General features: G+C 44.2%; 1 protein-coding gene across 8 annotated transcripts in view; it reads right to left on the minus strand.

The window, feature by feature from the left end:
- eif2ak2 (eukaryotic translation initiation factor 2-alpha kinase 2) overlaps positions 1-12,199 on the minus strand; it is a 50,540-nt gene that overhangs the window by 17,999 nt on the left and 20,342 nt on the right. For 3 of the 8 annotated variants that reach the window (XM_036945759.2, XM_090201576.1, NM_001145891.1), the window contains 12 exon segments: positions 11,489-11,662; positions 11,267-11,399; positions 10,089-10,153; positions 9,024-9,120; positions 8,784-8,818; positions 8,647-8,689; positions 5,004-5,080; positions 4,707-4,826; positions 4,468-4,596; positions 3,116-3,314; positions 2,862-3,020; positions 2,234-2,332 (listed from right to left, as the gene is read on the minus strand). In XM_036945759.2, the coding sequence (XP_036801654.2) occupies positions 2,234-2,332; positions 2,862-3,020; positions 3,116-3,314; positions 4,468-4,596; positions 4,707-4,826; positions 5,004-5,080; positions 8,647-8,689; positions 8,784-8,818; positions 9,024-9,120; positions 10,089-10,153; positions 11,267-11,399; positions 11,489-11,662 (1,330 nt within the window). 8 annotated transcript variants of the gene reach the window in all.

Genomic DNA, 12,199 nt, shown 5'->3' on the forward strand with positions numbered 1-12,199 from the left:
CTTATTCAGACTTGCCATAACAAAGGGGTTGAATACCTATTGACTCAAAACATTTCACCGTTTCATTGTTAATTCATTTGTAAACATTTCTAAAAACATAACTCCACTTTGACATTATGGGGTATTGTGTGTAGATCAGTGGCACAAAATCAAGCTACGTAAAATAAATTACATTTAATCAATTTTAAATTCAAGTTGTCACACATCAAAATGTGGGAAAAGTCCAGGTGTGTGAAAACTTTGGTAAGGCATTGTAGACCCTACATGACAGTGTTATCTACAGTCGTGGCCAAAAGTTTTGAGGATGACACAAATATTAATTTTCACAAAGTCTGCTGCCTCAGTTTGTATGATGGCAATTTGCATATATTCCAGAATGTTATGAAGAGTGATCAGATGAATTGCAATTAATTGCAAAGTCCCTCTTTGCCATGCAAATGAACGGAATCCCCCCCAAACATTTCCACTGCATTTCAGCCCTGCCACAAAAGGGCCAGCTGACATCATGTCAGTGATTCTCTCGTTAACACAGGAGTGAGTGTTGACGAGGACAAAGCTGGAGATCACTCTGTCATGCTGACTGAGTTCGAATAACATACTGGAAGCTTCAAAAGGATGGTGGTGCTTGGAATCATTATTCTTCCTCTGTCAACCATGGTTACCTGCAAGGAAACACACGCTGTTATCATTGCTTTGCACAAAAAGGGCTTCACAGGTAAGGATATTGCTGCCAGTAAGATTGCACCTAAATCAACCATTTATCAGATCATCAAGAACTTCAAGGAGAGCGGTTCAATTGTTGTGAAGAAGGCTTCAGGGTGCCCAAGAAAGTCCAGCAAGCGCCAGGACCATCTCTTAAAGTTGATTCAGCTGGGGGATTGGGGCACCACCAGTACAGAGCTTGCTCAGGAATGGCAGCAGGCAGGTGTGAGTGCATCTGCACGCACAGTGAGGCGAAGACTTTTGGAGAATGGCCTGGTGTCAAGAAGGGCAGCAAAGAAGCTACTTCTCTCCAGGAAAAACATCAGGGACAGACTGATATTCTGCAAAAGGTACAGGGATTGGACTGCTGAGGACTGGGGTAAAGTCATTTTCTCTGATGAATCCCCTTTCTGATTGTTTGGAGCATCCGGAAAAAAGCTTGTCAGGAGAAGACAAGGTGAGCGCTACCATCAGTCCGGTGTCATGCCAACAGTAAAGCATCCTGAGACCATTCATGTGTGTGGGGTTGCTTCTCAGCCAAGGGAGTGGGCTCACTCACAATTTTGCCTAAGAACACATCCAAGAATAAAGAATGGTACCAACAGCAACTTCTCCCAACCATCCAGGAACAGTTTGGTGTGGAACAATACCTTTTCCAGTATGATGGAGCACCTTGCCATAAGGCAAAAGTGATAACTAAGTGGCTCGGGGAACAAAATATAGATATTTTGGGTCCATGGCCAGAAAACTCCCCAGACCTTAATCCCATTGAGAACTTGTGGTCAATCCTCAAGAGGCGGGTGGACAAACAAAACCCCACAAATTCTGACAAACTCCAAGCATTGATTATGCAAGAATGGGCTACCATCAGTCAGGATGTGGCCCAGAAGTTAATTGACACCATGCCAGGGCGGATTGCAGAGGTCTTGAAAAAGAAGGGTCAACACTGCAAATATTAACTCTTTGCATCAACTTCATGTAATTGTCAATAAAAGCCTTTGACACTTTATGAAACGCTTGTAATTATACTTCAGTATTCCATAGTAACATCTGACAAAAATATCTAAAGACACTGAAGCAGCAAACTTTGTGAAGATTCATATTTGCGTCATTCTCAAAACTATTGGCCAGGACTGTACTATTAGTACCTCAGAAAGCCATTTGCTTTGCTAGTTATAGCCTAATGTTAGCTATCTAGCTAACATTGAAGCTAGCTGGTTAGCTACCTAGCTAACATTGAAGCTAGCTGGTTAGCTACCTAGCTAACATTGAAGCTAGCTGGTTAGCTACCTAGCTAACATTGAAGCTAGCTGGTTAGCTACCTAGCTAACATTGAAGCTAGCTGGTTAGCTACCTAGCTAACATTGAAGCTAGCTGGTTAGCTACCTAGCTAACATTGAAGCTAGCTGGTTAGCTACCTAGCTAACATTGAAGCTAGCTGGTTAGCTACCTAGCTAACATTGAAGCTAACATTGAAGCTAGCTGGTTAGCTTTTTCTTAATCTTTCCTTAATTCCTTCCATCAAAGTCACCTCTGCTTTCTCCATCCCAGACAGGTTCCAGAGCAGTTCAAAGTAGATCAGACCCAAAGCAAAGATGTCCACCTTTCTGTCGTAGGAGGTCTGGTTCCTCTGTTCACACACATCGGACATTAAACTCATAGAAATGTTTCATCTCTTACTGCAGTGATTCTTGGTCGTATACACCTCACCTCAAACACATGTTTATGGTCTTGTACCATTTCAGTTTTATAGTTGAAATGTATTACATTTTGAGCTTGCATCCCAAAATTACACTTTATATACACATCACAGAAGACTGAACTATAACGAAACCATTTGACATTGAAACACCAGATTTACGGCGTTTAAAAAAAAAAAAAATGTTTATGATTTATATAATTATGAAAAATAATAATAACATTCCACCCATGAGGCCACTAGAGGGCGATCATGTCATTTGACTGCAGGAAAGGGCTACAGGGTCAATCTGCAGATAAAACAATAACAAAGTGTCTGGTAAAAAGTGTTTTGGTAAAAAAAAGCTCAGGGATACGCCTAAATGTAACCCCGAATTCATAGACAGAGCTATGGATGCAAGGACAGACCATCCATGATGTTGTTTTAACCCTGTTTTGAAGCTGTGTGTGTTTACATTTACCTGCTCGGGGGCCATGTATGACTTGGTTCCTGTCTTCTTCGTTCTCTCCAGCAGGTTCTCATCGTTGTCGTTATCTTCTGCCGTCACCAGACCAAAGTCCCCGATCTTTACCTCTCCCTTCCCCTCTCCGTCACTCATACCGAACATGATGTTAGCAGGCTAGAAGAAGAAGAAGAAGAAGCTGTTCAAATATGAATATGTCCGGTCATAAACCTGTGATGGACCAGGATAAATAGTAAGTCGTGACAGCCTACCTTTAGGTCTCTGTGTAGGAGTTTCTTGGAGTGGATGTATTCTACCCCGTTCACTATCTGCTGGGTGATGTGTAGACTCTCCTCCCTGCGTTTGGGTTTCCGATGAGCGTTCCTCTCGTCGATCCACACTTTTAGAGTCCTCTTGTCACATAGTTCCATCTGGATGTACAGGAACTCAGAGGACGAACTGCTGCCTGAACTAAAGCAGCAGGAAGTAAAAGAACAATTATCATGCTTTCAGTTTGTCGGTCAAATGATCTGAAATGGGAGCAGACCTTACTGAAATGGGAACAGACCTTACTGAAATGGGAACAGACCTTACTGAAATGGGAACAGACCTTACTAAAATGGGAAGAAATGGGAACAGACCTTACTGAAATGGGAACAGACCTTACTGAAATGGGAACAGACCTTACTGAAATGGGAACAGACCTTACTGAAATGGGAACAGACCTTACTGAAATGGGAACAGACCTTACTGAAATGGGAACAGACCTTACTGAAATGGGAACAGACCTTACTGAAATGGGAGCAGCAACTTATACCAATAAAAGGGAAACTATGATTGTTCTTTATATGTGCTACGGCTATGATATGGGGTCATTTATCTACCTTAGTTGAATACACTGATTAAGTCCCTCGAGATAATGTTTTTTCCATTTATGTTTTGAGGCTGGACTTTAGCACTTATAGGTTGTTAGCATGTAGGGCGGTGGGTTCCTTTTAGGTCCCAGCTCATGGTGGATCCCTTTTAGCTCCTAGCTCCATGGTGAGTCCCTTTTAGGTCCCAGCTCATGGTGGGTTCCTTTTAGGTCCCAGCTCATGGTGAGTCCCTTTTAGGTCCTAGCTCATGGTGGGTCCCTTTTAGCTCCCAGCTCATGGTGAGTCCCTTTTAGGTCCCAGCTCATGGTGGGTTCCTTTTAGGTCCCAGCTCATGGTGGGTCCCTTTTAGGTCCCAGCTCATGGTGGGTCCCTTTTAGCTCCCAGCTCATGGTGGGTTCCTTTTAGGTCCCAGCTCATGGTGGGTCCCTTTTAGGTCCCAGCTCATGGTGGGTCCCTTTTAGGTCCCAGCTCATGGCGGGTTCCTTTTAGGTCCCAGCTCATGGTGGGTGCCTTTTAGGTCCCAGCTATTGTTGCTAGTCAACTTACAGTGGACACTCCCATGAGTGTATATTAAAACTCTCCTAAAACCCCAACCTGTTTCATTTAATTTGTTGTCAGTGACTCTTTGTTAGTTCCCATTTCTGTTTGAATGACATTATTGGGGAACGTAACACTAACATGTAAAATGTAATTATTCAAATAACATCTCCCATAGTGCAATGGGACAGGGACAGTAGTAATAATGTTACTCTGAAGTGGTGTCGCTCTCAGAGGTGGTGTCACATCGGTACGCGGTGTCCTCCAGCCAGGCGGTGTAGTAGCGTACTATGTTGGGGTGCTGAAGATCTGCTAAGGCACCAACCTCCCGCTTAGCTTTCCTGAGGAAAGAGTCACAGGTAAATAAATCCATCAGTGTTATTATACAGCGGCTGGGTCGAGTGAAAGATATCACTTCGATTGCTAAAGTAACAGAACACAATCGACTTACCCTTTGCTCAGAACTATCTTCACGGCAAAATACTTCTGCTCCAGTTCCCGCCGCGCCTTATAAACGTTGCCAAAGCCTCCTTTGCCAATCTTCTCTATTGAATCAAACTCGGACAAAAACCTGAGATAATAAATCACATTTAAATAATCAATCCATCAACATGATCAAACTGTTTTGTGATCAGTATAGATGAGTATTCCCATCAGCAACAGATTTCAATGCCATCTGCTTTATACATGAAATGTGGGGTAGATAAACGACTATCGTTGTCATGCTGAAAGTAACCCCATAATGTACCTAGATTTAACTGGTTGGTTGGATGTCCTTCCACTTGACAAGGTTCCTAAATTGTTGCCTTTTAAATCGGGACCTTCCTTAAAAAAAACAACAATGGCAAACACTCAATCAACATTTAATAATGCAGTCCATATATCCTCAACAGCAGGGGTGGGCAACTTTGACGGGGGCCCACCATAAATCTGAAGTCATGGTGAGGGGCAGCAGCTGCTCGCAGGTTTTCGTACCCACCTCCGTGACGTTTCCGTTGTAGTCGGTAATAGCCGTCTTTTGGCCGTTCATTTGTTTTTGTTTAGAAAAGCTGCTAAATTAAATTGGCACCGCCCAATTGTCCGTGAGAAGATAAAACATCCCAAAACTCCCCAAATACCGGTGTGCCAAGCTTGTAGCGTCATACCCAAGAAGAATCGAAGCTGTAATCGCTGCCAAAAGTGCTTCAACAAAGTACTGAGTAAAGGGTCTGAATACTTATATTAAACGTGATATCAGTTATTTTTTGTATACATTTTCTAAAAAAAACAACAACTGTTTTTGCTTTGTCATTCTGGGGTATTGTGATGTCATTCTGGGGTATTGTGATGTCATTCTGGGGTATTGTGATGTCATTGTGAGGTATTGTGATGTCATTAGGGGGTATTGTGATGTCATTATGGGGTATTGTAATGTCATTATGGGGTATTGTGATGTCATTATGGGGTATTGTGATGTCATTATGGGGTATTTTGTGAAGATTGAAGAGGGGGGAAAAAACTATTTAATCCATTTTAGAATAAGGCTTTAACGTAACAAAATGTGTTAAACGTCAAGGGGTCTGAATACTTTCCGAATGCACTGTATTTTATTAATCACACGCGTAAAGCATACAGATATAGAGCGTTTGAGGGGAAATCTGTCAGACGGCGCTTTTATAACACCAATCACTGCAGCAACGATTGTAAATGCAATCGTGTGTCAAAAAATAGTTTTCTGGGCCACAATTAAAAATAGCTGTTTTTTTTTAAATGGTATTCTACACATTTTGCCATAGAGTGTAGAGCAAATGTTGCGGTTTTAAAGCAAGTTTGACGCAATTCTACACATTTTGCCATAGGGTGGAGACATTTTTGTTTGTAGTTTTAAATATGATATCTGAGTGAGATTGACTAACAAAATCAAATGGGGGCCCAACGACCGGTAATTCGACCATGATAACACGTTTAGATTGCTGAGTTAGTTTAGCGGGCAAGCTGTCTAAAAAAAATGTTCGCTGACTGACTATCAGTGACTGACATAACGAGAAAAACTGCTGATGCACAACCACATTTAGAAATTGCACCTTGTGTATTCCGCTATTCTAGTAAGTTGAGACCCCAACTGAATTCCCACCAAAATTCAATAATAATTCCCTTTTGATCCGAGGGCCTTCAAAAGGCGGCAGTTGCCGATCCCTGCTATATAGCATCTTTACAGAGTAGCCTCCACAGCAAACTGCTCGAAGAGCAAACCTGTAGTTGTGGTTCAGTTACCATAACAGTAATCACATAGTCAGTTGCAGCCAAATATATCCTTGTACTTTTCTTAAATATTTAACTATATCTTGTCAAACAAAGTTGAAATTGAAAAGACTGTTTGGTTTCTACATCTTTTTATTTGATTTTCTACATTGCAGAAAATGTTTTGCTACCTCTGGTACTGGGGGCCTTGAATGTGTGCAAGGCATCATCAACTCAGCAGATTAATCAGGTATTTTGGAGTTCAATGTTCAACCCGGTGTCCAAAAACTGAGGTCTCCATTGAAGTTTGCGGGTCTTCCAGCAGGACGGGGCGGCAGGGTAGCCTAGTTAGAGAGTTGGACTAGTAACCGAAAGGTTGCAAGTTCATACTACCGAGCTGACAAGGTACAAATCTGTCGTTCTGCCCCTGAACAGGCAGTTAACCCACTGTTCCTAGACCGTCATTGAAAATAAGAATTTGTTCTTAACTGACTTGCCTAGTTAAATAAAGGTAAAAAAAAATTAAAGGACAACTACCGCAAACACACGTCAAACTCACGTCAAATTCACGTCAAACACACGTCAAACACACGTCAAACTCACGTCAAATTCACGTCAAACACACGTCAAACACACGTCAAACACACGTCAAACACACGTCAAACACACGTCAAACACACGTCAAACTCACGTCAAATTCACGTCAAACACACGTCAAACACACGTCAAACACACGTCAAACACACGTCAAACACACGTCAAACACACGCCAAACACGTCAAACTCACGTCAAACACACGTCAAACTCACGTCAAACTCACGTCAAACACACGTCAAACTCACGTCAAACTCACGTCAAACTCACGTCAAACACACCGCAAACACACGTCAAACACACGTCAAACTCACGTCAAACACACGTCAAACACACGTCAAACACACGTCAAACACACGTCAAACACACGTCAAACACAGGTCAAACACACGTCAAACACACGTCAAACTCACGTCAAACACACGTCAAACACACGTCAAACACACGTCAAACACACGTCAAACTCACGTCAAACACACGTCAAACACACGTCAAACACACGTCAAACACACGTCAAACACACGTCAAAAAGCACAGAAGAGATGTTCAAAGGTTCTGGAGTGACCAGTGAAGAGTCCAGACCTGAATCACATCCAGAACCTATGGCCAGATCTAAAAACAGCAGTTGGCGTCCAGACCTGAATCACATCCAGAACCTATGGCCAGATCTAAAAACAGCAGTTGGCGTCCAGACCTGAATCACATCCAGAACCTATGGCCAGATCTAAAAACAGCAGTTGGCGTCCAGACCTGAATCACATCCAGAACCTATGGCCAGATCTAAAAACAGCAGTTGGCGTCCAGACCTGAATCACATCCAGAACCTATGGCCAGATCTAAAAACAGCAGTTGGAGTCCAGACCTGAATCACATCCAGAACCTATGGCCAGATCTAAAAACAGCAGTTGGAGTCCAGACCTGAATCACATCCAGAACCTATGGCCAGATCTAAAAACAGCAGTTGGCGTCCAGACCTGAATCACATCCAGAACCTATGGCCAGATCTAAAAACAGCAGTTGGCGTCCAGACCTGAATCACATCCAGAACCTATGGCCAGATCTAAAAACAGCAGTTGGCGTCCAGCCCTGAATCACATCCAGAACCTATGGCCAGATCTAAAAACAGCAGTTGGCGGAGGAAGCCCCTCAAACGTTGAAGAATTAGAGCAGGTTGTCGCTGAAGAGGGGGCCAAACTGCCAGTAGAAAGGTGCCTACAATAAGTCTGTCTGCAGTCATCTTGGCCAAAGGCTGTGTAGTAACTCAGAGGTGCCAATCACATATCATATATATAGTTTTTAAAAACGGACATTTACAAAAAATACAATAGTTATTTTTCTATTTTAACTTGTTTAAAGAAGAATTTGAAATGATTTAATTAAGAAAAGTGGCAATACATTTCACCACAGCTTTAAGTAAGTGTATAATTAAGATAATTATTTCCATCTTGGACCACACAGGAAATAGGTCAGTGGGTTTTTATCTCTGTCAAATCAATTAAATCATTCAACCAATCACGTCATACTTTTCTCAGAAGTTTTTTTTTTTTTTTTTTTTTTGTATCTTGGAGACTAGTACCTGTTTGGTCTTGACCGGTGACATCAGGAAGTTAGGTGCTAGTCTAAAGGAGAGGTCAGAGGTCAGATAGTCCAGGTATTGGAGTATAAAATAAAAACAACTTCATCTTGAAAGAAGAGTCTTGAATTGGATCTTACCTTATTTTAGGCTTCACATTTACAGGGCTTTCAACCTGCTTATAGAATAGAACAAAATAGAATAGAACAGAATAGAACAGAACAGAACAGAATAGAACAGATATTGATTTGCTGTCACAAGAATACCCAATGTCTTACACCATGCTTAAAGAGACAATACGTGTTTATGTTGACAGTATCACCGCTCACATCCTGTGATTCGTTGAGCTGAAGCTATAGCAACAACAACAGGATCTGTACCTTGGGGGAGCTGACGTTAACGGAGTCTGTGAATATGATGGACTCACTGGTACTTCCTGGAATACTCAAGGATGATGGTGTTGCATCCTGGGATTCCCTGGGAGAATTTAAAATAAAATATATACTTTATTGTCAATTTTCAAAGGAAATTGATTGATTTGCTGTTACAATAGGCATAACAGTCTAAGTCTAAGGCTTTCATGGTTTTCACACTGATATTCAATTCCAAATAATGTTTTATTTTCAGTTGAGCTGCACCCAGACAGTGTTGCTCCACACCTTACCATGTACTGGAGGGGGGTATAGAGGATAGTCCTCCATCATACCATGTACTGGAGGGGGTTAGAGGATAGTCCTCCATCTTACCATGTACTGGAGGGGGTTAGAGGATAGACATCCATCTCACCATGTACTGGAGGGGGTTAGAGAGGATAGTCCTCCATCTTACCATGTACTGGAGGGGGTATTTAGGATAGTCCTCCATCTTACCATGTACTGGAGGGGGTTAGAGGATAGTCCTCCCTCTTACCATGTACTGGAGGGGGTTAGAGGATAGACATCCATCTCACCATGTACTGGAGGGGGGTATAGAGGATAGTCCTCCATCTGACCATGTACTGGAGGGGGTTAGAGGATAGTCCTCCATCTTACCATGTACTGGAGGGGGGTATAGAGGATAGTCCTCCCTCATACCATGTACTGGAGGGGGTTAGAGGATAGTCTTCCATCTTACCATGTACTGGAGGGGGTATTTAGGATAGTCCTCCATCTTACCATGTACTGGAGGGGGTATTTAGGATAGGCCTCCAGTTTACCATGTACTGGAGGGCGTTAGAGAGGATAGTCCTCCATCTTACCATGTACTGGAGGGGGCTAGAGAGGATAGTCCTCCATCTTACCATGTACTGGAGGGGGTTAGAGAGGATAGTCCTCCATCTTACCATGTACTGGAGGGGGTTAGAGGAAAGTCATCCATCTTACCATGTACTGAAGGGGGTTAGAGAGGATAGTCCTCTCTCTTACCATGTACTGGAGGGGGTTAGAGAGGATAGTCCTCCATCTTACCATGTACTGGAGGGGGCTAGAGAGGATAGTCCTCCATCTTCTGAAACTGTTGATCTGCAAGACACCTATAAACCACAACATAGAGATAAAGAACACAGTCAACAGAGACAGACAGACACTTGTCTACTTTACATTGTAGAGAAATATAAACATTTGAAACTAGGAGAGGCTATTTTCAGGAAAGGCTGTTGGCCCGAGGGGTGAACGTTAATGTCCCGGGCCCGAGGGATGAACGTTAATGTCCCGGGCCCAAGGGGTGAACGTTAATGTCCCGGGCCCGAGGGGTGAATGTTAATGTCCCGGGCCCGAGGGGTGAACGTTAATGTCCCGGGCCCGAGGGGTGAACGTTAATGTCCCGGGCCCGAGGGATGAACGTTAATGTCCCGGGCCCGAGGGGTGAACGTTAATGTCCCGGGCCCGAGGGGTGAACGTTAATGTCCCGGGCCCGAGGGATGAACGTTAATGTCCCGGGCCCGAGGGGTGAACGTTAATGTCCCGGGCCCAAGGGGTGAACGTTAATGTCCCGGGCCCGAGGGATGAACGTTAATGTCCCGGGCCCGAGGGGTGAACGTTAATGTCCCGGGCCCAAGGGGTGAACGTTAATGTCCCGGGCCCGAGGGGTGAACGTTAATGTCCCGGGCCCGAGGGGTGAACGTTAATGTCCCGGGCCCGAGGGGTGAACGTTAATGTCCCGGGCCCGAGGGATGAACGTTAATGACCCGGGCCCGAGGGATGAACGTTAATGTCCCGGGCCCGAGGGATGAACGTTAATGTCCCGGGCCCGAGGGGTGAACGTTAATGTCCCGGGCCCAAGGGGTGAACGTTAATGTCCCGGGCCCGAGGGATGAACGTTAATGTCCCGGGCCCGAGGGGTGAACGTTAATGTCCCGGGCCCGAGGGGTGAACGTTAATGTCCCGGGCCCGAGGGGTGAACGTTAATGTCCCGGGCCCGAGGGATGACCGTTAATGTCCCGGGCCCGAGGGGAAATCTGTCTTAGGCCGGGATTCAATCCGATCGCACCTTTTAAAGGAAATGTTTCCGTGTTTCACATTCAAAGTAACGCTGCATATGTCAGCTTAATCGGGCGTTAGCGCGCTGTAACACATATCTACAGCCGATCGGATTGAATCTGGGCCTGCTGTTAATAACCAGTGTACTGATGACTGTAAACGTCTACCTGGCTGTTCCAGTCAGACTGTTCTTGAAGAGCAGACCATGCTAACTGAGCAGCTTGTTGTTTGGCCTGTTTGGCTGTCTTACCCAAACCATTTGGGTATTCTCTCTGGTCAATCAATACTTTATAAACGAATCTGTGTGGGGACAAAATAGGTCATATTTTTTTTCAGTGACATTTAATGACAGTTGGGATATGATCTTCTCATAGTGTCTGTAGACTCACTGAGGGTCGTGTGACGGTCCGCTCTTCTCCACCAGTTTAAAGTCAGGAAACCGTTTGGTTTTCTGACAGTAGTGGTTGAGTATACCTATGAAGTTGGTCTCCTCTGTTGTAATGAAGCTGTATCGTTCTGGAACATTCTGTTCTGGGCTCATGTTCATGTGTTCAACCTTCTCACTGGAAGACATAAGAAATCAAAACACAATGTTTATGCTAGGCTGCTAATTATGTGACAGATATGCTTCAATAACAGACGACTACAGCTACGGCGGAGTACAGACGACTACAGCTACGGAGGAGTACAGACGACTACAGCTACGGTGGAGTACAGACGACTACAGCTACGGCGGAGTACAGACGACTACAGCTACGGAGGAGTACAGACGACTACAGCTAAGGAGGAGTATAGACGACTACAGCTACGGAGGAGTATAGACGACTACAGCTACGGAGGAGTACAGATGACTACAGCTACGGTGGAGTACAGACGACTACAGCTACGGAGGAGTACAGATGACTACAGCTACGGTGGAGTACAGACGACTACAGCTACGGTGGAGTACATACGACTACAGCTACGGAGGAGTACAGACGACTACAGCTACGGAGGAGTACAGATGACTACAGCTACGGAGGAGTACAGATGACTACAGCTACGGTGGAGTACAGACGACTACAGCTACGGAGGAGTACAGATGACTACAGCTACGGTGG

The sequence above is a fragment of the Oncorhynchus mykiss genome, chromosome 16 (genome assembly GCF_057628025.1).
Source record: "Oncorhynchus mykiss isolate SJ-2025 chromosome 16, ASM5762802v1, whole genome shotgun sequence".
Classification (NCBI taxonomy): domain Eukaryota; kingdom Metazoa; phylum Chordata; class Actinopteri; order Salmoniformes; family Salmonidae; genus Oncorhynchus; species Oncorhynchus mykiss.